This window comes from Callithrix jacchus, chromosome X (assembly GCF_049354715.1).
Source record: "Callithrix jacchus isolate 240 chromosome X, calJac240_pri, whole genome shotgun sequence".
NCBI classification, from domain to species: domain Eukaryota; kingdom Metazoa; phylum Chordata; class Mammalia; order Primates; family Cebidae; genus Callithrix; species Callithrix jacchus.
Genome location: NC_133524.1, coordinates 106,114,046 through 106,141,296, shown reverse-complemented (window position 1 = coordinate 106,141,296; position 27,251 = coordinate 106,114,046). Strand labels below are relative to the sequence as shown.

At 37.7% G+C, this 27,251-nt stretch overlaps 1 protein-coding gene across 20 annotated transcripts in view; it reads left to right on the top strand.

The window, feature by feature from the left end:
* The window catches only part of ACSL4 (acyl-CoA synthetase long chain family member 4), an 87,827-nt gene that overhangs the window by 16,564 nt on the left and 44,012 nt on the right, over positions 1–27,251 (top strand). For 3 of the 20 annotated variants that reach the window (XM_078362137.1, XM_078362134.1, XM_078362131.1), the window contains exons 2-3: positions 14,372–14,404; positions 19,750–19,802. The exons of 3 other annotated variants lie outside the window; for them this stretch is intronic. Coding sequence is in view for 1 of the 17 variants with exons in the window: in XM_035289496.3 (XP_035145387.1) it covers positions 24,177–24,260 (84 nt within the window). In the remaining 16 variants the exon portion in view is untranslated. Of the gene's footprint in view, positions 1–14,371; positions 14,405–19,749; positions 19,803–21,760; positions 21,998–24,153; positions 24,261–27,251 lie in introns of those variants that run through there. 14 more of the 20 variants (XM_035289505.3, XM_035289503.3, XM_078362127.1 and 11 more) reach the window with 9 other exon arrangements.

Sequence of the window (27,251 nt, the reverse complement as noted above, 5' to 3'; positions counted from 1 at the left end):
TTTGTATGGGGATACATAACTCTCCTTCCTTAAATAGTATTTTATTGAGATGGGAAAAAAGACTCTTGCTCTGCTTGGGCTTTTTTAGTACTCTGGCTCTTCTCTTAAAGTCTGTTCTTAGAGTTTTTGTTTTGGCACTGTGCAAAAGTGCCTTATACTGACGCATTTTAAGTACTTAAGGAATGAAACCTCCATTGGCTGTGTTCCACATTGGAACTAACCTATTCCAAACTTTACACTTGCTGGAGTATTATTATAACCAGACAGCAGTGTTGTTTGTAACAGCTGGCTAGTCTGTAGATGAAATTGACCAAGATGTTTTAGTTTCTCAGTTGATGCTTTTCAACTCTGCATTTTTCTTTCTTCTATTCTTTCAGAACCTCGCTTTCATCCTTTGGCTTTGCATACCTTTCCTTGCCCCAATATTTGAAGGAAGTTTTTAATAACATTCATTTTCAAAGCAAGCCAGCTGATACTTAAGTAGTAACAGGTATAACTGGATAATTCCAGAGGGTAACTATGACTAACTTTTAAAAAATTTATGATTATCAGGTTGGGCAATTATTATAGGGTTGAGGATTACCTCATGTGTGACCTTTCTTTTCTATTCTAGCTACATGTCTAGCTCTCTGTGTTAGTCTACTGTCCATTTAAAACATTATCATGTGGCCAACAAACATATGAAAAAACGTTCATCATCACTGGTCATTAGAGAAATGCAAATCAAAACTATATTGAGATACCATCTAATGCCAGTTAGAATGTCGATCATTAAAAAATCTGGAGACAACAGATGCTGGAGAGGATGTGGAGAAAAAGGAATACTTTTACACTGTTGGTGGGAGTGTAAATTAGTTCAATCATTGTGGAAGACAGTGTGGCGATTCCTCAAGGACCTAGAAATAGAAATTCCATTTGACCCAGCAATCCCATTACTGGGTATATATCCAAAGGATTATAAATCGTTCTACTATAAGGACACATGCACACGAATGTTCATTGCAGCACTGTTTACAATAGCAAAGACCTGGAACCAACCCAAATGCCCATCGATGATAGATTGGACAGGGAAACTGTGGCACATATACACCATGGAATATTATGCAGCCATCAAAAACAATAAGTTTGTATCCTTTGTAGGGACGTGGATGAACCTGGAGACCATCATTCTCAGCAAACTGACACAAGAACAGAAAAGGAAATACCGCATGTTCTCACTCATAGGCGGGTGTTGAACAATGAGAACACATGGACACAGGGAAGGGAGCATCACACACTGGGGTCTGTTGGGGGGAAATAGGGGAGGGAGAGTGGGGTGTGGGGAGTTGGGGAGAGATAGCATGGGGAGAAATGCCAGATATAGGTGAGGGGGAGGAAGGCAGCACATCACACTGCCATGTGTGTACCTATGCAACTATCTTGCATGTTCTTCACATGTACCCCAAAACCTAAAATGCAATTTAAAAAAAAGAAATAAAAACTTACCTTCCTAAAACAAATAAACAAAAACATTATCAGTTGAATAGTAAGCACCAGAAGGTCAGAGCATAGTATATACTTGCTGAGTATTTCTTCAACAACTGCATGAACATACACCTGTAACTGCCCTGGGTTTGGGAGACGAGATTTTAAAAAATATTTGGAAGGAAAAGGGTTGTTACTGGCTATACTTAACTTTTAATTTCTTCCCTCCTTAAATCAACATGTTATTATGGTTGTTATTCTTTAGCAATGAAATTTATAAAACCAAATAAAATAGAGAATTAACCATTTGTTTCCCACTTCAGTGAGTCTGTACTCAGTAGGGTGACGTCACTTTCATATTTAGGAGAGGCCAGATGATGTAATTGCCTTTATAACTCTGTGCTGCAATTTAAAAGGGCATAGTAACTTACTACCAGAGAGGCTGTATACTAACATACTCTTATTTTTATGTAGGGACCACTTAACCAAATGGATTCTTTTGTTTAGAATTTTTTTTAAGTTTTAGTTTCATGCCTTCTAGATTGTTAAAATATGATCTTATTATTTTGTTATATATGTATTTATTGTTTTGTTCATATACACACACACACACGTACTTTTTTTTTTGAGATGGAGTCAGAGTGCAGTGGCATGATCGCAGCTCACTGCAACCACTGCCTTCTGGATTCAAGTGATTCTCCTGCCTCAGCCTCCTGAGTAGCTGGGAATACAGGTGTACACCGCCACGCTTGGCTAATTTTTTATTTTTGGTGAGACAGGGTTTTGCCTTATTGACCAGGCTGGTCTCAAACTCCTGACTTCAGGCAGTCCTCCCACCTCAGCTTCCCAAAGTTCTGGGATTACAAGTGTGAGTCACTGTGCCTGGCCTGTTTTATAATTATAGGTTACAGAACATTTAAGATAGTTCAGAGGTCCTGTGTGATAGGCACCCAACTCCCCCTACTGTTAACATTTTATGTAACACTAGTGTGATACTATTAACTAAACTATAGAGTTTATTTGGATTTCCCTGTTTTTCTACTGAAGTCTTTTTGTTTGGTTCCAGAATTCAAAATTATTATATATGTTTATTTTAGAAAATGTATGTAGGTGAAAACATAAAGTACAGTAATCTTCCTACCCAGAAACAACTACTGATATTTTTAGTATATATCCTTCTATACTGTTTTTTTTTTTTTTTTGAGATGGAGTCTTGCTCTGTCACCCAGGCTGGAGTACAGTAGTACAATCTCGCGATCTCAGCTCACTGCAACCTCCATCTCCCAGGTTCAAGCAATTCTCTCGACTCAGCCTCCTGAGTAGCTGGGATTATAGGCACGTGCCACCACGCCTGGCTAATTTTTTATATTTTTAGTAGAGATGGGTTTCACCATATTGGGCAGGCTGGTCTTGAACTCCTGACCTCAGGTGATGTGCCTGCCTCGGCCTCCCAGAGTGGCTGGGATTACAGGCATGAGCCACCCCATCCTTTTTTTTGAGACGGAGTCTTGCTCTGTCACCCAGGCTGGCGTGTAGTGGCATGATCTCGGCTCACTGCAATCTCCGCCTCCCAAGTTAAAGCGATTCTCCTGCCTCAGCCTCCTAAACTGGGATTATAGGCATGTGCCACCACACCTGGCTAGTTTTTGTATTTTTAGTAGAGACTGGGTTTCACCAAGTTGGTCAGGCTTGTCTAGAACTCCTGACCTCGTGATCCACCCGCCATACCCTCCCAAAATCCTGGGATTATAGGCATGAGCCACCGCATCCAGCCCCTTCCATACTTTTTGTATGGAGAATATAAATCCATTCACCCACCAAACTGTTGAGATTTCCCTAAAAGACAGGTTTCACAATCTATTTTATGTACTTTTTTGCCTTTTTTTTTTTTTTTTTGAGATAGGTTCTCTGTCACTTGGGCTAAAGTGCAGTTGTAAGATCGTGGCTCACTGCAGCTTCGACTTCCCCAGGCTCAAGTGATTGTCCCACCTCAGCATCCCAAGTAGTTGGGACTGCAGGCACTCACCACCACACCCAGCTGATTTTTTAAGTATTTTTTGGTAGAGGTGGGTTTTTTGCCATGTTGCCAAGGCTGGTCTCGATCTCCTAAGCTCAAGGGATCCCCTACACCTCAGCCTCCCAAAGTGGTAGGTTTGCAGGTGTGAGCCACTTCACCTGACCTGCATTTTGCTTTTTTTATACTTACATAGCACTTACTTTTTTTGTGACCCTCTTGCCATGTTTTCTGTTTTAATACATATAGTTATATAGTCATAGGTTGCTTAATGACAGGGACATGTTCTGAGAAATGGGTTGTTAGGCAATTTCATCAGTGTGAAGATTTTAGAGTATACTTACAGAAACCTAGATGGTATAGCTTACTATGCACTAAGACTGTATGGCACAGCCTATTGCTCTTAGGCTACAAACCTGTACAGCATGTGACTGTATTGAATGCTGTAGGCAGTTGTAACACAGTGCTCAGTATTTATGTATGTAAATATATCTGAACATAGAAAAGGTACTGTAAAAAAAGTATAAAAGATTAAAAAATGGTCCAGCTGTATAGGGTGCTTACCATGAAGGGAGCATGCAGGACTAGAAGTTGCTCTGGGTGAGTCAGTGAATGAGTAGTGAGTGACTGTGAATGCCGAAGACATTATTGTATACTACTGTAGACTTTATAAATACTCTATATTTATGCTATACTAAATTTATCAAAATATTTTTATTTCTTCAGTAATAAATTAACCTTAGCTTACTATAACCTTTTTAGTTTATAAACTTTAAATTTTTTTGACTTTTTGATTCTTTTGTAACATTTAGCTTAAAATACAAGCACACTGTACAGTTGTATAAAAATATATTTTTCTTTATGTCCTTATTCTGTAAGCTTTTTTTCTATCTTTAAAATTGATTTTTTTTCTCTTTAAACTTCTGTGTTAAAACTAAGACACAATCACAAATATTACCCAGGCCTACACAGGGTCAGGATCATCAGTATCACTGTCTTTTACTCCCACATCTTGTCCCACTAGAAGGTCTTCAAGGGCAGTAACATGTATGCAGCTGTCATCTCCTTTCAGAACAGTGTCTTCTTCCAGAATGCCTCCCAAAGGACCTGCCTGAGGTGCTTGAAAAGGCATCATTCTTTTCAGAAATATCAATATGTCCATGGTGGTTTGCTATGTTATTTCTTTTCTTCATCAGAGATTTTCATGAATAATGTGTTGTTCTGTGACTTCACTAGGTAACAGGAATTTTTCAGCTCCATTATATTCTTATGGGACCATTGTATATGCAGTCCGTCGTTGACTGAAACGTTACTATGTGGTGCATGACTGGAGTTTAATCCATTCCCTATTTTTAGATATTTTGTTGTTTCCATCTCTTTGCTCAGTTCATTCTTCATGACTAAGTAAAATGCCAACTGTGTGTGTGTTCTCAATCTTCCCCCCCTAACAAATGAGAAATATGGCACTCTCATCATTACAGTGGCTCAATAAGCCAGTGATTCTATATGTATGTATATTAGGTTGACCCACTTGAAATTGTCTTGTTTTCTTTTTGTATGTAGCAGATTTTTTACTATTGGGAATTTTATGTGGTTCAATCTAATAGCTTGAAAAAGCTTTCCAGGTTATTCTGACCATCCTGTACCCATGTCCCATTTCTCACTTTCCTGAAAATCTGCATTTAGAATAGTGAACTGATTCTGAAGCCTTTGGACTAGGCAACGATGTTGACAAACTCACCTTGCAGGAGTCTCTGATAAACACAACATCCTTAAGACATATCCTTGTGTTGAAGACATATGCAGAGAACTTTAACTATAGTGACTTGCATCTGTGTGCCAATACAATGGAGATAGACTTCTGAGCTTTCATCTAACCTCTGCAAGAGAGCTTGATGGTCCCCTATCCTGGGTCCCTATCTGTAGTGTCTAGCTAAGGACAGTGGTGCCACCCAGTGGCACTTGGTAGACAAGCTGCTGATGTTGCTCTAGCACTCTTCCCCATATCAAATTCTTCTTTCCCATCCCTTTCCCTTCCCTTCTTTCCCCTTCCTCCCTCCCTTCCTTTCTTCCTTTCTCAGGGTCTCACTCTGTCACCCAGGCTGGAGTGGAGTGGCATAATCTAGGCTCACTGCACCCTCCACCTCCCAGCCTCAGGCGATCATCCTACCTCAGCCTCTGGATTAGCTGACACTACAGTCATGTGCCACCACAGCCTGCAAATTTTTGTAGAGTCCCCATTTTGCCCAGGCTGGTCTCAAACCCCTGGCTCAAGTGATCCGCTCACCTCAGCCTCTTGAGTAGCTGGGACTACAGGCACATGCCATGGCACCTGGCTTTTTTTTTATTATATGCTCTTCCACATTCATGGTCTCACTCTCCTTTTATTTTCCCCACCTATGCCACTGGCACTTGTGAGTTTCATTTAGCCCAGCTGATAATATTCAGGGAGCTACACTAGCCATGTAATTTTGCTGCGATACCCTTATTTTAATAATGGCTTTGAAATATAGGTTGTGAAATAATAAGTGTAAACATACTGAACACACTGTCACTCACTCTGCTTTTGAAGTCATGGTTCTTACCCAGAATTGGCATCAAGTTTGTACTTAATGAGAATATGGCACATCTTGGCCAGGCATGGTGGCTTACCTCTGTAATCCTAGCACTTTGGGAGGCTGAGGTGGGAGGGTTGCTTGAGCCCAGGAGTTTGAGACCAGCCTGGGCAAGATAGTGAGACCCTGTCTCTACAAAATTTTTGAAAATGAACCAGGCATGATGGTGTTTGCCTGTAGTCTCAACTACTCAGGAGGCTGAGGTAGGAAGCTTGCTTGAGCCCAGGAATTTGAGGCTGCAGTGAGCTGTGATTGTGCCATTGCACTACAGCCTGGGCAACAGAGCAAGATACCATCTCAAAAAACAATATGGCACTTCTGCTCAATTTTGAGCCTTATAATATTTTAGAGGAAGCTCTCCTATGTATTTCAAATGTGGCGAGGCTTATACTTCTTGAAAGATTTCGCTTGGAAATGCTTTTTTGGTTTCCTTTCTACATAACATGACTTGTTATTTCATTCCAACTTAATTCCAAAAATATTCATTCAGCACCTGCTGTGAACCTGTACTGTGGTAGGCTGCGAGGATTACAGTGATTATGAAGACAGACATGACCTCTGCCTCTAAGGAGCTTACAGCCTAGCAGGGGAACAGAAACTTAGACAAGTTTAAGTGCTGTCCTGTAGGATACTTTGAGGTCGAATAGTAGAGGCACCGCACATAACATAGGAAGTGAAGGAAGTTTTCATTTAAACGAAGACCTAAGGGAAGCAAAAGGCCAGACACAGTGGCTCACGCCTATAATCGCAGCGCTTTGTGAGGCCGAGTCAGGCAGATCACAAGGTCAGGAGTTTAAGACCAGCCTGGCCAACATGGTGAAACCCTGTCTCTACTAAAAATACAAAAATTAGCTGGGCATGGTGGTAGATGCCTGTAATCCCAGCTACTCAGGAGGCTGAGACAGGAGAATTGCTTCAACCCAGGAGGCAGAGGTTTCAGTGAACCGAGATGGTGCCACTGCACTCTAGCCTGGGTGACAGAGCAAGACTCTTATCTTGGGGGAAAAAAAAGAAAGAAAGAAAAGGGCAAGCAAGAAAAGACAGAAGAGAATGTTACTGGCCGAGGGGAAAGCATGTGCTAGAAGCAGAGGTTAGAGAATAAGCTTGATGCTTTTGAGAAATTAAAAGAAGTTGAAGTTCATAATGGCTAGAACTATAAGATCAACTCTTTTAATTCCAATATACAGTGATATTGAAATTGTATGTGTGGAAATGTAAGTAATAGTATTATCCACTCCATTTTTATGGTTGTGGCAAATGAGGAAAAGATGTTAAATATTTTGCCCTAGGTCATCGATCTCTAGTAAGTGGCACAGCCAGGAATTGAACCCAGGTTGTCTGGCTGTAGCATATTGGTTCCTAACTAGCATACTAGATTGTCTCTCAGCTGGGGCATGGTCTTCCTTAGTAAATGGAATAGTCTGTGTCTAGTACTATCTACCATAAAAAGAGCTGGAGCTTATAGGATCTGGATTAGTGTAGAAACACAGGTTTGCTTTAGTCTTTTATTCTTGGTTAGAAATGAAATGCTTCATTTGATATGCAACTCTGAGGTTGCTGACACATATTTTCCAGAAAATCATAGACGGAAAATTATAACTGGTTACATATTTTGTTACAAAAATAAAGTTAGTGTAAAATATGTATTCCCAGCAAGGCTAGGGTTTTTGGTTTGATTGTTAAAGTTAATTTGGCAATATCCTTTTATCTGATTTTTAAAGTTAGTTAGGCTGAGTGCAGTGGCTCATGCCTGTAATCCCAACCCTCTGGGCAACCAAGGCCAGAGGATCACTTGAGCCCAGAAGTTTGATACAGCCTGATTAAAATAGTGAGATGCTTACTCTACAAAATAAAAAATAAATTAGCTGGGTGCAGTGGTGAGTTTTTTTTTTTTTAGCTTTTTATTTTTATTTTTTTGAGACGGAGTCTTGCACTGTCGCCGAGGCTGTAGTGCAGTGGCGCGATCTCGGCTCACTGTAGTCTCCACCTCCTGGGTTCAAGCAGTTCTCCTGCCTCAGCCTCCCAAGTAGCTGGGACTACAGGTGTGTGCCACCATGCCCAGCTAATTATTTTGTATTTTTAGTAGAGACGGGGTTTCACCATATTGGCCAGGATGGTCTCGATCTCCTGACCTCGTGATCCACCTGCCTTGGCCTCCCAAAGTGCTGGAATTACAGACTTGAGCCATTGTGCCTGGCTAGTGGTGAGTTCTTAAGTCCTAGTTATAGTAGGCTAAGTCAGGAGGATCCCCTGAGCCCAGAAGTTCAAGGCAACAGTGAGCTATAATTGTGCCACTGTACTCCAGCCTGGGTAACAAGGCAAGACCCCATCTCTAAAAAGAAAAAAAAAATTTAAATAAAGTAGTTAAAGGGTGAACATAACTTGTTATACAGGTCTATAATCTTTTAAAATCACAAGATGAATACCTATACATGGAGATAGTTTCTTACATTGCATCTGATTTATCCTATATGTGTTTAAGATACAATTGTGTTTTTTGTAAGATGAGAAAATGACTTCAGTTTGAAGTCATCAGTTAAGGTATTAATCTCGATTCTAGAAATTGCATTATAAATGTTGCACATAAACTGAGATTGCAGTAACTTAATATTGAAATTCTTGGAATAAAGAGTCTTGTATGTGTGTGATTAATGGTGTGCAGCTGGTGCTTTCGTTTACTATCCCATCTTATATGACTGGATTCAAACAGGAGTTTCTACATGGAAGTGTTTTTCCAGTAGTGAAGGCTGGTATGTGCTAATATACCCATACATTCTTGCCTGGTTCTCTGTGCGACGAGAGTTAGGATATAACTAGGGTCATCATTAGGATATTTTTGCAAAAGAAAGAGTGGTTTGATAGTTAATGCTGGGACAACCACAGGACGGTCCTTGGAAATCTGGGAAATGTGTTTGCCTTTATTTTATTTATTTATTTATTGAGATGGAATTTCGCTCTTGTTGCCCAGGTTGGAATGCAATGGCGCAATCTTAGCTCACCGCAACCTCTGCCTCCTAAGCGATTCTCCTGCCTCAGCCTCTTGAGTAGCTGGGATTACAGGCATGTACCACCATGCCTGGCTAATTTTGTATTTTTAGTAGAGATGGGATTTCCCCATGTTGGCCAGGCTGGTCTCAAACTCCTGACCTCAGGTGATCCGCCTGCCTCAGCCTCCCAAAGTGCTGGGATTACAGGCCTGAGCCATCGTGCCTGTCCTTGCCTTCATTTTAACCAATTTATCCAGGGGTCAAGTTTGTGAGTTTAGCTTCAGAAGTACTGGCCCAACCCAGTTTAGTGAACCATCAATGACAGAGAGATTTCCCTTTACTTTGGAGTAAAAATGTTCATTTTTGAGTAAATATTCTACCGTATTATTATACTGGAGTTGTATGCATAGCAACTGTATTCTTTTTATACTTTTTAACATTGTGAACTCCATGCTGCTAGACCCTGTTGGGGTTATTCCAGGACACATTTGTAAATGTGTGGGCCTTACTGGAAGTGAAATTACTTAATGATACTTTACCACTGCTGGAAACATTTTGAAATAAAAACTTTGAGAGAAAGAAATGATTCAGCCTTTTCTGCCTCCTACTTCTTTTTGAAGTCAGCTAGTACACATTTGTAATGTGATAGCACAGTTGACTGGAATTTCTGAAGCTCGACAGGTAAGATGATATCCTCTGAAGTTTGAGTATTTGGTCCCAGAACCAGGTTGTAAAGAAGGGAGTACTGATGGAAAGTTCACTTCAGAAATCCCCTCCTTTCACAGGCCCTCACCCATGTGGAAAGTAGCCCTCTGAGTTTACTAATCACAGACATCAAAGGAATAGTATTCATTTGGTTCCTTTTGCTTGAGTTACCTTCTCCTGGGACAGGCTTCATTTCCTGTAAGGGATTGATGCTGGTCAGTTGAAAAACATTTTCATTATGGGGCAGAAGGTTGCAATTATGGCATGGTACCTATTCAGTCTCATGCAGATATAATCTGGCATTTGAGTTCCCATTTGTTTTAATAGGATAAGTAGAATTCTTAGCTTTAAATAAATTATTTATACTTTCATCTGTGCAGAACCCCTCATGATTGGCTTTTTGATATTGCCTGTTTACGTGCTACTACAGGTTGAGTATCCCTTATCCAAAATGCCTGGGGTCAGAAGTGTTTGGATTTTTGAATTTTTCAGGTTTTGGAATATTTGCATTATATACGAACTGGTTGAGCATCCCTAATCCAAAAATCTGAAATATTCCAATGAGAATGTCCTTTGTGTATCATGTTGGGGTGCTCACAAAGTTTCATGTTTTGGAGCATTTCAGATTTTGGATTTTCACATTAGGGAGAGTTAGTATGTACTAGTCAAATTTTGTTGGTCACGTTTTAACATAGGGGACCACAAGGGTGCTTAGCTTTAGGAAACAGTTAACAATGGTAGTTACAGAAAAAAGAAAAAAAAACCTCATTTTATTTAGCTTATAGATTATGTTACATGAGCAAAAGAGGAGTTTATTTTGCTTTGAGGAGTTAATTTAAAAACATAGATGTCTAACTAACCTACTTGCTTAGTGTAGGTAAAGCCAACTTTTAGTTCCTTTTATAGTATTACTTTGCCACTTGAGTAGGGCTAAATACCTTTTGGACCGTATTCATTGTTATAATCAACATACACATAGACACATATTATAATTAATTGAAAGGCTGGTGCTATATTTTCTACTTTATTAATTAAATGGTAAAAGTAACATTCACTATAGAAGTTTTAGAAAATGTAAAGAAATTATAAGGATAAAACAAAAAATCACCTCTAGGTGGGCGCAGTGCATGCCTGTAATTCTAGCACTTTGGGAAGCTGAGGCAGATGGACCACTTGAGCCCAGGAGTTGGAGACTAGCCTGGGCAATATGGCAAAACCCTGTCTCTACCAAAAAATACAAAAAATTAGCCTGGTATGGTGGTGCATGCCTGTAGTCCAAGCTACTCAGGAGGCTGAAGTGGGAGGATTGCTTGAGCCCAGCAGCTCGAGGCTGCAGTAAGCTGAGAGTGCACCACTGCATTTCATCCTGGGTGACAGAGCAATACCCTGTCTCAATTAAAAAAAAACACCTGTAATTCTATAACCTAGAGATTAACATTTTGGTTTATAGCCTACATAAATTTGAGGAAGTCGATCTTGAGTGCTTGAAGTTTCATCTTAAGTCAATTTCACTTCATATGTCTTAAACATTTTCTCATATTTTTAAATACCCTGGCAGTGCTGCATTTGATGGCACATAGTAATTGACCACATGGATACATTATTTTACCAATCTCCTATTGGGAATTTGAAGTCGTTCCTATTTTTTTTTTTCTGTTATCTGTACCACTATGATGATTGTCCTCTATTTTTTGTGTGAATCTATAATGATTTTCTTGAGGACAGGGGACCCCAACCCTGAGGCCACAGACCCCTATGGGTCCGTGGACCAGAGCTGGGCTGCATAGCAGGAGGTGAGCGACAAGTGAGCATTTCTGCCTGAGTTCTACCTCTGGTCCCTGGTGCCTAAAAGTTTGGGAACTGCTCTTTTAGGAAATTCTCAGAAATAGAAAGTGATATTACAAGTGCAGGAAGTATAGCTTAAGGCCTGTTGTCACATATCGCCAAGTTGTTTTCTATTTAGCATGTACTATTTTCTACTTCTGTCAACAGTAAAGTGCCTTTTTGTATACTTTCAGCCGAAGTAATTTCTTTATTCTTAATTGGCACTAGTTTTTATGGACTCCCAGTGCATTGCTCTTTGTTTTAGTAAATAAAAGTTATTCATGGCAGAAATGAAAGTAAGGAGTGATACTATAAGTAGTAGTAATGCAAAGAACTGGTAACCCCAGCTGGTACTTTGAGAATTGTCTAAACAGACCATATTTTAACACTCAGAGTCTATGTTTCTAAAAATACATTTTTTCCTTTCTCAAGTATTTTATCAGTCTCTAATGTAGAGGAAAGTGCTAATTTTTTCCCTAAAATTATTATTCCACGTGTACTTTTTTGCTCATTATGTTAAGCATTTCTCTGTGTGTGAGAATTATGTGTCATTTTTAAAAACAAAAACAAAACACGCCTTCTGGGAAAAATTGCACAGATTTCGTGGAAAGTCTTGACTGTTACACAGGAGTACTTTCTGATAAGATCGCTTATGGTAACAAACACTTTCTTCAAGTATTGTTCAGGTCTCTAGTATTTTAACGAATGGCCTGTAAATTCAGATTAATCCATGTATCAACACACTTCTTGACTAAACTTGGAAGGAGAGATGTGGTAAGGTCAGTGTTTCCTGTTATGTAATCTAGTTTCCAAAATATTTAAAAATCAGAATCATAAGATTTTTAATTCTGAGTCAAGAATTACCAATGTGACAGCAATTTTCACGTGTCGAAAGTTTTTTTCCCGGTAGTTGTTTCACAATAATCAAGCTGTTTCTCAGGTGTGGACCTCAAAAAGTATGATCTGTTGATTTTTATGACTTTGAAAAATTCTTATTTAAGTGCAATTGATATATTGAGAACTCATAAAGAGAATGTACCTTCTCTGTTGATACTGCTGCTAATTTAATCCTAGGTAACTGAAAGAATAGGAATGGTGTACCTTCTTGTTTTTTTTCTCATATTCTCACATTAATCTTTTGTCTAGTCTCAAGATGGTCTTAAGAGTAAAGTGATAATTATAACTTATTAGAAAGAATTTCCTAATTTTAGTATAGTGGGAAGCCCATAGGGTGCTTTCTTAATGTTCTAGAAAGCAGACCCTATTTTAGCTTCTTAGTCATGGAATGGGGGGAACTGTTTCTTTCTTTTTAAAATTATCTTACAGTTTTTGTTGTGTTCAATTTTTAAAAATTCTTACAATACTCCTGTGAGGAAGGTAAAGAGTAGGAGAATAAATTTTAATGTCAACTTATTACTTCACTCTATAGTTTATTTGTTTTATAATAAGTTATTTTAAGCTAGTATTTACCCCTATTCAAAAGTCAAGATTTAAACATTATTGTTAAAAAGTAAATGGGGCTGGGCACGGTGGCTCATGCCTGTAATTCCAGCACTTTGGGAGGCTGAGGCAGGCAAATCACCTGAGATCAGGAGTCCGAGACCAGCATGACCAATATGGAGAAACCCCGTCTCTACTAAAAAGACAGAATTAGCCTGGCGTGGTGGCCCATGCCTGTAATCCCAGCTACTTGGGAGGCTGAGGCAGAAGAATCACTTGAACCCAGCAGGCAGAGGTTTCAGTGAGCCAAGATTGCGCCACTGCACTCCAGCCTGGGCAACAAGAGTGAAACTCTGTCTCAAAACAAACAAACAAACAAACAAACATAAAAAGCGAATGGAATTTTCTGGCATTTGAAAAAGCTTTCCTTGCATCAGATATTGAAAATCCCTCCTGTGTTTTAATAGCTTCTATTTGTCATGAAATATGAAGCTGGGGTGGGTTTGTGGTTTAAAAAAATAAATAGCAACAATTTCCCAAAAGGTACATATTTAAACTGAATTTGAAAGCTGAGATAAAAAGTGTGGCTCAGAAATTGGAGATTTCAATTAAGCTTCAGGTAAAGGAAGCAAATGGGCAGAATAAACCACACAGACAAAATGTCAAACCAGGCAATGTTTATCTTTGAGCATCTTCCATTTCTTATTTTAGTAGGTATTTCACTAATTCTGTGTGTCTTTTACCCTGCCCTCTGTCACTGGTAGTAGAACAAGCTAAACTTACTTAAGCAAAACTATCCTAAGAAATGTACACTGCAGAGACTTTCCAAAGAGAGAGGGATGGATTCATTTGGAAACCTCTGTATGCACACTCTTATTTGTATCATTTTTCCCTGGAGAATGATTACACCTATATAATTAAAAAGTTGCCTTTGAAAACTGTTGGCACCAAAAATAGACAATAATTAATGCCCATCCCTCATTTTTAAAAACCATTTTATTGTGGTATGATTGACATGTAAAAAGCTATAAAGATAGAATGTATACAATTCAGTGAGTTTGGAGAAAATCATCACCACAATCTGTCATAAACTCATCCATCACATCTAAAAGTTTCCTGCTGCCCTTTTATTTATTGTTATTTGTGTGTATATGTGATAAAAACACTTAACATAGATTTACCATATTAGCAAATTTTAAAATATACAATGCTGTTAACTATTGGCATTATACTGTACAGTAGGTCTCTGGGACTTTTTCATGTTTCATAACTGAAACTTTGTATCATTTGACTAATACCATCCTATTTCTCCCTCTAACCAGCTCCTGGTTACCACCATTCTGCTCTCTGCTTCTGTGAGTTTGACTATTTTAGATTCCTCTTATAAATGGTATCATGTCGTATTTGTCCTTCTGTGTTTAGCTTACTTCACTTAGCATAGTCTTCTCCAGGTTTGCCCACGAGAAGAGTTTCTTTTTTAGAGACAACCTCATTATCTTCACTTTAAAGCCTATTTTGGTTCTGAGAGTCTACAACTTTGTAAGGAGTGAAATTTGTATGCTTGCAGTTCATTAGGCACTTCATAGATCTACATCAGTATATATCTCTCTAAACTAATCATGGGGGAGATTTATGTAACAAAATGAATGATAATAGAGGTATTAGCTAAGATTGGCATACAAACTAGGCTCTGTCTGAGTTTAGATGAAGAGAGTGGGTCTAGTATAAATAAGCATTGCTTATTTGCTTTATTTTTATCTTATTTAAAAATAAGATACTTCATGGAAAAGTTAACTTTTTAAAAACGTTTTTAAAAAGTATTTAACCATTATAAAATATATGAAATGAAGTGTAAGTGTCCTTTTTATCCAGCCACCTAGAAATAACAGCTGCTATGTTTGTTAGGTAACTTTGAAGCCTTTAAAAAAATTAATGTATTTTGTGATGTTTGAATATTTTTTAAAAACTTTTAAAAAATGTTAACTTTTCCATGAAGTATCTTATTTTTAAATAAGATAAAAATAAAGCAAATAAAGAATGCTTATTTGTTTATTTGATACCACGCCCAGCCCATTTTTTTTTTTTTTTTCTTAAAGCAAGTTGCGCCATGTATAGATAGTATGATTCAGTTTTTGTTTAAAAATTGTATGTGTTGGCTAGGCACGGTGGCTCATGTCTGTAATCCCAGCATTTTGGGAGGCTGAGGTGGGTGGAGTTCGAGACCAGCCTGTCCAATATGGTGAAACACTGTCTCTACTCAAAATACAAAAATTAGCTGGGCATGGTGGTGCACGCCTGTAATTCCAGCTACTCATGAGGCTGAGGCAGGAGAATTGCTTGAACCTGGGAAGCGAAAGTTTCAGTGAGCTGAGATTGTGCCACTGCACTCTAGCCTGGGTGACAGAGTGAGACTCCATCTCAACAAAATAATAATTGTATGTGTGTATTAGAATATGCTTAGAAAAAAGGCTTCAAAGTTACCTATCAAACATAAAAGCTGTTATTTCTAGGTGGCTGGAGAAAAACGACACTTTTACTTCATTTAATGTATTTTGCAATGTTTGAATATTTTTAAAAAACTTTTTAAAAAAAGTTAACTTTTCCATGAAGCAACATATATCTAGTCCATTCTTTACATTGCACGGACTAGATTTTGGGTAGTTGTACTTAGGGTATAACGTTTATTTAATATGTTTTAATATTTATGAATCAAGTGACTCATAATCTTATGACCATTTAGTCCTCCTGTACTACAAACATTCACGTATATTCTTAAGGGGAAAATAAAAGATTCTCCCATAGCTGAGCATGTGAGCAATACCTTCCAGTAGTTTGACTGGCTTATGACAGTTTTGTAGTCCTGATTTTAATGAGTAATTTTCTTGTTCCTTTAGGATTTTTAAAATCAATTTTAAGTATACCTTTTTTACTTTTGAGAAATTTGAAAGACACTGAATCAGCTCAAAAAACCCAAAATATATGCAAATATTAAAGCATGTAACATTCATCTGTAATTCTACCACCTAGCAATAGCTAGTGTTAATATTTGAAGTACATTTTGCTAATTTTTCTATGAATATGTAACACTCAAATATATGTACATATGTAGAATGCAGTCATACATACTGTTTTTAACCTGTGTTATTTCTTGATAAGATTTCTAAACACTGAACTGTATTTTAGTATGGCAGTTTTAATCTGCTACTTACCAATATGTGATTTATGTATACTTGTCTAAAATAAGACCTATCGAGGACCATTGCTTAGGGAATTGTTTTGAAAAGGACTTGTCCAGAATTTACTTTTAGATTTAAACATTAAGTGCTAAAAGCTCTCATAATATTTTTAATTTCTTTCTTTTGTTCTTTTTTTTTTTTTTTTTTTTTTTTTTGAGACTGAATCTCACTCTGTCACCCAGGCTGGGGGTGCAGTGGCGCAATCTCAACTCCCGGGTTCAAGCGATTCTCCTGCTCCAGCTTCCCCAGTAGCTGGGTTATAGGCATGCACCACCACACCTAGCTAATTTTTGTATTTTTCATACAGACGGGGCTTTGCCATGTTGCCAACACTGGTCTCGAACTCCTGACCTCAGGTGATCGGCCCACCTCAGCCTCCAAAAGTACTGGGATAACAGGCTTGGGCCGCTGCACCTGCCAAAAGCTTTCTTAATATTTTTCCACTGTTTTCTGAAACATTCTGTTTTAAACTTATTAAGATAGATGTTTGAGACATTAAGTACAGGATGACGATTCTTCATACTTGAAACATTTCCAACAGATGCTATCACAAGTTTAGTATTGACTTTACATTTGGGATGATAGGCATGAGCCACCGTGCCTAGCCAACACATACCATTTTTAAACAAAAACTGAATCATACTATCTATAAAAAAAAACTGGACTGGGAGCGGTATCAAATAAACAAATAAGCATTGCTTATTTGCTTTATTTTTATGTTTTCAAAATACTGGTTAACAGACCAACTTATTTGCAGAGTGGGCTAGAGCCAAGCACATTAATGATTTGTTTTTAAGTCTGTCTCCAAATACAAAGGTTGTCTGAAATTGAACAACACTAACTTGTATTTGTATCAGTTTTTACTTTTTTTATATCACTTTTACTCTCCTGTTAGCTGCATGGACTGTATTTTGCTCACTGGCATTTGGTGAGTTGGGCTTTCTCAGTCCTGCCTTCTTTTCTAATTGTAAGGTGATATACCTTTGATGCTGTATTCTCTCTCTCTCTCTCTCTCTGTCTCTGTCTGTCTGTCTCTCTCTGTCTCTGTCTGTCTCTCTCTCTCTCTCTCTAATGCTGCCAGGTTATTGTTAGGTTGAAACAAACAATATTATATGCTTCAGTCTGTTAAAAATTTGCTAGGCTAAGACTTTCCAACTTTCTTATATTACAAAAACCTTGCATATATCTGAAGTGAAAAGTCTAAAGTTTGTGTTACAAGTTTATTTAAATCATCCCAATTTCTGATCATCTGAAATGCAACCTGCATGGTGGTAATCTGCTTAGTTTTTCATATTAAATTATTTCTTCAATTTATTTTAGTAGAGTGACTTTAAGAGGAAGGTGCTATTTCGTAGGAGGAGACTAGGAGAGAGGAGATTGCGGGATCCGTTTTTCTGTTGTATAGAACTAAATTAGGCTAGGTTACAAAATGTATTTTGGTTTCCTTTTCTTTGCTGGGTAGCTGCTACTTTCATTGTTTTTTGGTGAGGAAATAAATGGCTTTTAAGTGATAGGCATTGAGAAAAATTACTTCCTTCTCATTAGAAAACCTCTGAGAGTTGTTTCTCCTATTCAGCCAATTTGGGGCTATGAGACTGGAGATGAGTAGAAGGTGTAAGCTGGGGCTCTGATCCAGCTTAGAGAATTCCCTGACACTCAATTATCCTCTTGTACCAAGGGTCAAGAGTCGACTATCCTTTGCAAATTTTTATTTATGGAGTTATTTTGCAAATTAAGCAAACTAGTGGATAGTTTTGTATTTTCCCCTCTCCTTTTCCCCTCTCCCCTGCAACTACTGCCTTTAGATCTTTAGATGATTTTATAGAAGGAGCTTTTTTTTGGTAATTTTTAAGTTATTGGAATTATCTGTGGGAGAAATGTGTACATTTTTGTATAGAAGTATGAAGTTTTACTTCCCCAACATTCTCCTGTGAGTTCTTTGGATCTTATTTTAGTATCTATATGCAAGTGTTGCCCCCACCCCCAACTTCATGTTAATAGCAAATGTTAACCTTCTGGAAGGGAAGTAAGAACATATGAAATAGCTTAACTTCTGTTTATAAGTAGTCTTAACTATTTGTGTTAAGACATACACTGATACTGTCCCTGGTACCCCCTCAACAAAAGTAGATTGTGGATATTAACATAAAGTTGAAAGTATTTCACTGTTAGTAACTAGCCTTTGTTAGTAATAGGCTTGGGCAGAAATCATTCTTTCCTCCATCCCTCTAATGGTAGCAAGGAGAAAATTAACTGCCTGAATTGACACCAGCTACTTAGTGTGATGATTATAGTTACATGGATGTTTGTTTATATGATTTCCATGGGGGTGTCTAGACTAAAAAAAAAACTTTAAGGGTTATTCTCATAACATAATCATATGCAAGTAGTAGTGAAAACTACTGGATGGAATAAAGCTTCAGTTCTTCAGAATATAGCATCATGCCCTGGAGGCCTCAGCTCTGTAGAAAGCAATATCTAATTACTGAAGGGCCTTATTTTACCATTCCAAGTATTCAGATGGCGACTAGTTTTCTCCTGCATTGTCCAAAATAGGTCAAGGCCTCAAACATTTCTGGTGTATATATCTTTTTCCTTTTTCTTCCTTCTTCTTCTTTTTTTTTTTGAGACAGTCTCACTCCAGATGCACAGGCTGGAGTGAAGTGCTGCAGTCTTGGCTCACTGCAGCCTTGACAGCCCACGCTCAGGTGATCCTCCCACCTCAGCTTCCTGAGTAGTTGGAACTACAGGCATGTACCACCATGCTCAGCTAAGTTTTTGTATTTTTAGTAGAGACGGGGTTTTGCCATTTTTCCCAGACTGGTCTTGAACACCTGTACTAAAGGGATCCTCCAGCCATGGTTTCCCAGGGTGCTGAGGTTACAGGTGTGAGCCACCATTCCCTGGCCCTTTTGTTGTATATCTTGAAAAATGTCACAAAAATGATGTGTTTACAAATTGAAGGAAGATTGAAATATATTTAGCTTTCTACTTAGCCCAGTGTCATATTTGTATTTGGGAAGCAACCTTGCGTTGTTTCAAGGAACTTACTCATTTTTTGTTTTGATGGGAAAATAGAAGCCTACAGTCATCTGAGTATGGAGATGTCTGTCTTGTGTGACTGACTAGTTTGCTGTGGTCAGACATTGTTTCTGTGTCTGACCTTGGCTTTGGTCCTGACCATGGGGGAGTTAGAGATACAAATAAAACTGTTAAGAACATGGCTGTTGTTTCTTGCCATTTTTCCATAGACTGTCACTCAGAGTCTCGTTCAGTTACTTTCTGAGATCCTAATAGCACTAATTCTAATCAGACATTCATCTCTAGTCATTTCTTGCTTTTCCTTTAGTACCTGGCAATATCATGAGCTGAGGTGCAAAGATAATGTGAACAAGCACTCAGTCTTTCTTTTGAAGGGGCACTTTTCTCATGTCACTGTACTCATAAATGCTGTCTCGCTGCAGATTGAAATCACAGAAGATATTCGTGTTCTTCTTAAGAGAAAAAGAGGACATTTGTAAGTATTTGTCCTTTCGAAATTCTACATATGTAATTTTATTAGCTTTTTGAGAAAATTAAGTGACCATACTAATAGGCGTCTTGACTCTTTTTATAGAGGAAAAACTACCAATATTTATGATTATGTTTTAAAAGGTGCTATTTTATAGAGCAAATAGGAAAACATTTTACCCTGTGCAGCTTCTAAAATTTAAACAATTTGCCACTCATTTGTAAAAGAGCAAGTGGTAATTAAAATTCAAACACAATCTTTCTATTTGAGTCATACCCAAAACTGGAGTCAGAGATTGGAGTTCCAGTTCTGACTACTGAGACTTATAGAATATGTGTCTTTGGCAAGCTACTTAGTCTCTCATTATCTCAGTTTCCTTGTCTTTAAAATGAGTTTAATAATAAGTATACAGGGGCTGAGCATGGTGGCTCATGTCTGTAATCCCAGCACTTTGGGAGGCCGAGGCAGGTGGATCACGAGGTCAGGAGTTCAAGACCAGTCTGGCCAAGGTGGCGAAACCCCATCTCTACTAAAAATACAAAAACTAGCTGGGCATGGTGGCAGGTGCCTGTAATCTCAGCTGCTAGAGAGGCTGAGACAGAGAATTGCTTGAATTCAGGAGGTGGAGGTTGCAGTGAGCCGAGTTTGCGCCACTGCCCTCCAGCCTGGGTGAGAGTGAGACTCCATCTCAAAAAAAAAAAATAAAAGAAAAGAAAAAAGGTAAGTACATAATTGGTGGTTTATTACTGTTGTGTTGTTGAGACAGAGTCTCACTCTGTTGCCCAGGTTTGAGTGTAGTGGCATGACCTTGGCTCACTGCAATGTCCGTCTCTCCCTCCCCAGTAGCTGGGATTACAGGTGTGTGCCACCACACCCAGTTAATTTGTTGTATTTTTAGTAGAGACGGGGTTTCACCATGTTGTCAGGCTGGTCTTGAACTCCTGGCCTCAAGTGAAACTCCCACCTTGGCCTGTTATCCAGGCTGGTCTTGAACTCCTGGCTTCAAGTGAAACTCCCACCTCGGCCTCTCAGAAGGCTGGATTACAGCTGTGAACCAGTGCGCCTGTCCTCAGTGGTTCATTATTATTGATGAAGTTAAATCTATAGCAATTTATACTTACTTCAATACACCGAGGCTTATTCTTTGAGAGACAGCCACAGTGTATACTTGCCCTGATACATTGAGGCTTATTCTTCAATGTTTCAGGGCAAGTATATATTGTGGCTGTCTCTCAAAATGATTTAAGTATATTTCTGATCTTTATAAATTTAAGTATATGTTTTCACTGAGGCATCTCTTCTAGACTATAATATGGAGTAAAAGAAATATAACAGAGCACTTAAAATTAAAATCATAGTGTTTGAGGCTTGGACCTTGAAATATTCCTAGTCCTGTAATCTCCAATTGTTGATTTTTAGACCACTGCTGGCTAGCAAAAATGTTTTTACTGGTCCATGGTGAAGTGAGAAAAATAAGGACAGCAGATCATGAGTTTTTAAAAGCTAAACATTTTCAGTTTAAAGGGTTACTTCTTATAATATATATCTTTCCAATTTAGGGAAACTAAACATGTTCTTTATCTCATGAAATGATGGTGATAGTAAATGTTAGGGCTTTAAAAAAGTTCATGCCTGGCAAAAACAACAACAACGACTTGGTAGCTCTGTGTCATTTCCCCGCACCATTCTTCTTTCTTTTATATTTTTTACTGGTTTGTGATATCTTAAAATATGAACCCAACTTTCTCACTTTACAGATGAGGAAATGGACATTGAGAGGTTACTTAATTTGTTCCAGGTCTCACAGCTCAACAGCTTGTGAACCAGGACTAAAACCCTATATCTGATACCATCTCTCTAGAATTTTTGGTCTTCTGAAAATTGCTTTCATTTTAATAGGTTATAAATTTGAAACTGAAGATATAGTAGTTCTTATATGTTAATAACTATTTTTGATTTCCAAGTATAGAGAAATTCAAGACTGGGTGCGGTGGCTCACGCCTGTAATCACAGCACTTTGGGAGGCCAAGGTGGGCGGATCATGAGGTCTGGAGTTCAAGACCAGCCTGGCCAACATGGTGAAACCCCATCTCTACTAAAAACACAAAAATTTGCCAGGCATGGTGGTACGCACCTGTAGTCCCAGCTACTTGGGAGGCTGAGGCCGAAGAATTGCTTGAAACTGGGAGTCAGAAGTTACGGTGAGCTGAGACTGTGTCACTGCACTCCAGCCTGGGCAACAGAGCCAGACTCCGTGTTAAAAAAAAAAAAAATTCAAAAGACTATGTTTTTGTATAGCTAAGTGTTGAAGTCCACTGATTAGCCTGCATTAGAAGAATCTTAAACATGGCCAGAGATTTTTATCAGCAGACTAGAATTAGCTGTCACTGAATTCAGCTACTTAGGTATTACACACTACCCAATGGCTGACAAAGATGTTAAAATATCAATAAAGTTTGTTTCCTTTTGGAATTTGACAGACTATACTGCCACTGTGAAGAGTGGTAGTATTCAAACTTCTGTAATTGATTTAACTACAGAAAATACTGTTTTCTCTTTTACAGATACACACCTACACATACACTTACATGTTTATAGCAGTCAATCTGCAGCCCATCTAGATAAGGAAGGGAAAAAAGTACCAAGGTGAAGAGTAGGAGTTACCAGAAGCATTGGCATGAACATACCTAGCCAGTTGTGTTCAGGAGTTTGCAGATAGTATCTTGTGACACTTTGGAGGCTCCCCATTAATTGCCTTTGTCTCAGCTTTCCCAAAATATGTTTCACAATGGAAATAATTAACTCCTTTATCACCCTTGTCTCAGTCATCTTACTGAAGCATCAGCCAGATAAATAAATGAATGTGAAGGGAGAGAACAGAATGACATGTATTCCCAATCCTAATATGGAGACATTAACTCAAGGCATACTTTCCATGGCTTCTTGTATTTGGCTTTGCGTGACTTCTTTCTTTAGGTAGGAATTCTTTAATTTCTAAAATGTCAGACACACTCAAAACAAAATGCTAATAAGGATAAAATGCATTTTTGTATTATCTGCTGTCTTTAGAATATGTGCTCTTCTGTTCTTTACTATGGCTAATATGTGAGTGTTGACTATATGGCCATAAGGTTTCAATATTTAACAGATTTATCAGTCTTTGAGTTCTTTAATTAGAATCACTTATAAGGTATATTTAGTACTGAAGAGCAGAATGAGTTTTTTTTTTTAAATCATGATAAAATTTTGTATTATGGTGGTCAGGCAGCTGAATTATAGTCATTTAATTGGCCATTTTATAAGAAATGGTTTAAGACTACATTGTCAAATAATTTTTTAACTGTCTGACATATTGGAAACAACATCGACCAATAACTAACCTATTAAACTTGTTCATCCTCTAGCAAATGGGGAGGGCAGATCATGTGGCAAAAGAAGGCACAATTGTAAAATTCTCCTTGTAATATGAGGATATTCCTATGGGAAATACTACTGCTGCTTAAAAGATTTTTTGAAACCTACACTCATGGTTGAAAGCCCTGTGTTGTATTACTTTATTATAATAAATATGTAAGACGACAGGAGATAGATGTATAACCTATAGATATTTTGTATATTCTTCACTTGAACAAAACACATTTATTATAAAAGTTAACTTTAAATTCTATAGCCCAATTATGTTTGGTTAGCTTATGTTAAAATCATCTATATATTCCAACAGAGAAAAAGCGCCCAGTAAATCAGACTTTGTAGATCAAATAAAAGTCTGCCCTGCCCCATGGTGCAATGGGCAGTTTAATTTAGCAGCAAGGTTTTATGTACAGGGACCTGCAACAGTTACTCTTTAGCATCAGTTGTACAATGTTGGCATTGTCATTATGCTCTCTGCTCCCCTTCTACAGCACTGAACCATTTGTATTGCTCTCTAAACATATATCGCACAGAATTTAGTTTTTCTCCCTTTTTCATTGTTTAATAAAGTTTGGTTATAGCATCATGCTTAGCCAGTAGGTGTCACTTGTAGCCTGATTTATCCTCAAGATTCCTTTAAATGTAAGCTTTGGATTAAATTATTCACAACCAATTATTGGATTAAGTTGTATACAACCAATTCCCAACTTTAGAAAGCTACATATTTAAAAATCAAGTTTGTCTTGATCACTTAAAATGAGGAATAGATGTATAATTCTACACAGTGTATGTGAAGTGTGTAGGCAGCAACATTGGCTCCTAGAGCTCCGCATGTTAACATATATAGATAGGATACCAATTATAACATCCTATGACCTAGAAACAACCTTATCTGATGCATGCCGGGGATCATCTTCTTAAGGCATGATGGGAGGGAACTCACCCTAGAGCATTGAAAGTATTGTCAACATGGCAGCTGAGGTGCTTTCTTTGCTGGGAAAAGCTGGGAAGAGACTGGCAGAATGGCGACTTCAGGAGTTAATACGTCTCCAGGTGATGAAGTAAACAGGTTCAGTTTATCTTGTGAGAGACGCACCCAAAGATCAGTCATAACTGTGAGACGGTTTCAAACTAGCCAGGCACAGGTGTTTTGTGTTGGTATACGGCATCTATATAGTCATCTTAGGTTTTGTTTTGCTTTTCTCAGTTTTAAAATGTATTATAATTACTGTATATTTGAGCTTAGGGTTTGATTGTGCAAGTCATTTCCTATTGAGTAGACTGCTTGTTATTTGGAGTATAACAATTTGAATCAGATGAGACAAGTGCTGTACTAATACATATATTTCACATGATTATTTTGTCTTGCCGACTGATGAAACGACTCTTAATGCCTTTATTTTCTCAAGGTATTGGCATTCTCTAAGTTTTAATGTTAAAGTATAAAGTTAATTGTAATGCCTCCTGTAAAGTTTGATTTCATTTGCAAAGTGAAACCATTCTTACTCAGTCTAGCAGTTGAACTTTTTCTTGTATGTTTTACAATCATTTAGAAGTTTTTAATAGTGTGTGAAAGAAAATAAGATTTTAAGGAAGCACTCCACCCCTTTATAAAAGTCTTTGTGATGCAACATCTATTTAGAAATAGGATCTTTTAAAGTACAGCAGGTATTCTTATCTGTTTAATCTCTTGGAACTTTTATAATTGTTTTCTGATTTAATGTTTACTAGTCTGTAACTAATCTTTTTCAGAAGGCACATTGTCTCTTTATTTTTTATTTAATTGCTCCTAATGTGTAATTTGAAAATGAGACTTTTAAAAATTAGCGCTTATATAGTTAACTGTTTATTTTCAAATTGACTTAAAAACTTTTTGTAAGATCTTATGTCAAGGACAAAGTTAATTTGTCACTACTGTGTGTTTCAACTTAGCAGATGCATGGATCCTTGCTTGGTTTAGTTCATTTTCTAAAACTTTTGAAAAAATGTCTTGGCATTAACCAACCGCAGTTCAGTAGTTTTTCTCTTTTATTCTCAAATTGGTGTTATGTCACATGCTTCTGGGAAAGATGATTTCTTCTTTTAAATTCAGACTTTAATTAATATGTAATGTTTACATTGTGTACTAGAGCTTAATGTATCACTAACACTTTTTGTGTTTAACCTATCTCAGAGTGTTTGAAGTAACTGGAATGAAATACTTAACATTAAACCTCACCTCAGAACAAAAAAATAAAATAAAATTGAATCTGATGTTTCACTAAAACTTCTAGTACTTACTGGACATCTAAAGAGCCCCCCTCTTCCCACACATAATGTCTTAGGATATAGGACAGATCAGTGCTCAAAATTGTTGCCAGTATTTTTTCATACCCAAAGTTTGTCACTCTCACTTATTTAGATTATACCAGTGTGACCAGGATCACAGACAATTGAGCTAAGAACATGGACTTTAAAATCAAATCGACCTGGGTTCAGATCTCTACTCAGCTGTGCTATCTTGGGCAACTTAATCTCTCTGAGTCTGTTATATCCTTAAAATGAAGATATTACCCCAAAGGAGTCTTCTGAAGGATTAAATGAGATAATATATCCAAAGGACTTAGCACAGTGCCTAGCCTGTAGTAAATGCTCAATACCTGGTTATTACTAAGATTCCCATATGGAATGGTAAAGTTCAGCAGGAGCAATTAACTATCCAATGACTGAAGATAATACCCTGCCTTTTTCTGGCTGACATACAAATACGTTACTTGATCAAGGAAGCACCACTCAAAGTTCATGTCCTCCTAATGGTGGGATAGCAGTAACACTCTTCATACTTGGAAGGACCACATGCCTTTGAAAGTATCAGTGAAAATGCACATAGTGTAAATTGTGTAACCTTCATGCTTTTATACCACGCATCTTTTCTCTCTGTGCAACAGGCAGTTTATCCAGTTTTATGTTTTCTATTAAGCAACTAACAACATGTTCAAGTTTATTTTAATTACCAGGAATTTTAAGAGTATAGTATTTCCTAGGATGTTGGCATGGACAAGTGATTGCTTTTTAAGATGATTAAAGTTAGCTACCTTAACGTTATTGTACTTGCATATATTTTTACCTTATAGAATTAGAATTCAGTGTACATTCTTAATTCATTAAACAATTTTACTGACGCTAATAAACAAAGGCTCTGTTCCAGTCACAGATTCAGCAGCAAATGAGACAAACTCTCTGCCTCGTGAAGCTGATATTCTAATAGGGACATAGACAGTAAACATGAAAAATAAAACACATGGTATATTAGTGAAAATACTAAGAAAATAATAATGCAAGTAAGGGATAGAAAGTGTGGGAAAACAATTTTAAAAGAAGGTGGCTGGAGAAATGCCTCACTGAGAAGGTGTTCTTTGAGTAAGAAAAAGAAAAGGAGGCAAGAGAATAAGCTATGTAGGTGTCTTGGAAGAGCATTCTAGACAGAGAGAACATCAAGTACAGAGGTCATGAGGCAGGAACAAAAGGGACTACAGAAGAATGTTCCAGCGAAAGCATACTAGGAGGTAAAGTCAGACCCTTTAGGGGTAGGGGAAAGATTATCTAGTCTTGTACGTTACAGTAAGGACTTTAGCTTATATTCTGGGTGAGTCATATGGGGATTCTTTGAAAGATTTTGAGCAGAGGAATGGTATGATCTAACTTACATTTTGAGAATAGTACTCTGGCTTCTGAGTTTAGAATTTATAGTAGAGGTACAAAGTGGAAGCCGGGAGACTAGACTGGCTATCCCAATTTATCTAGTTGAGAGATGATAGTGGCTTAAACCAGGATGGTAACAGTGGAGGTGGTGAGAAGTAGTTGATATTAGATTCAACTGTTTCATAAGTCAAACCCTTAGGATTTGCTGATAAATTGCCTGTGGAATGTCTGAGAAAGAGAAGGGAGTAAAAGGGTGAATCTAAGACTTTTGGTCATAGCAAGTGGAATAGATAAGAGATGGGTAACACTGGGTGAGATAGGATTGTGGAAGGATGATCTCAATTTTGAACATGCTAAGTTTGA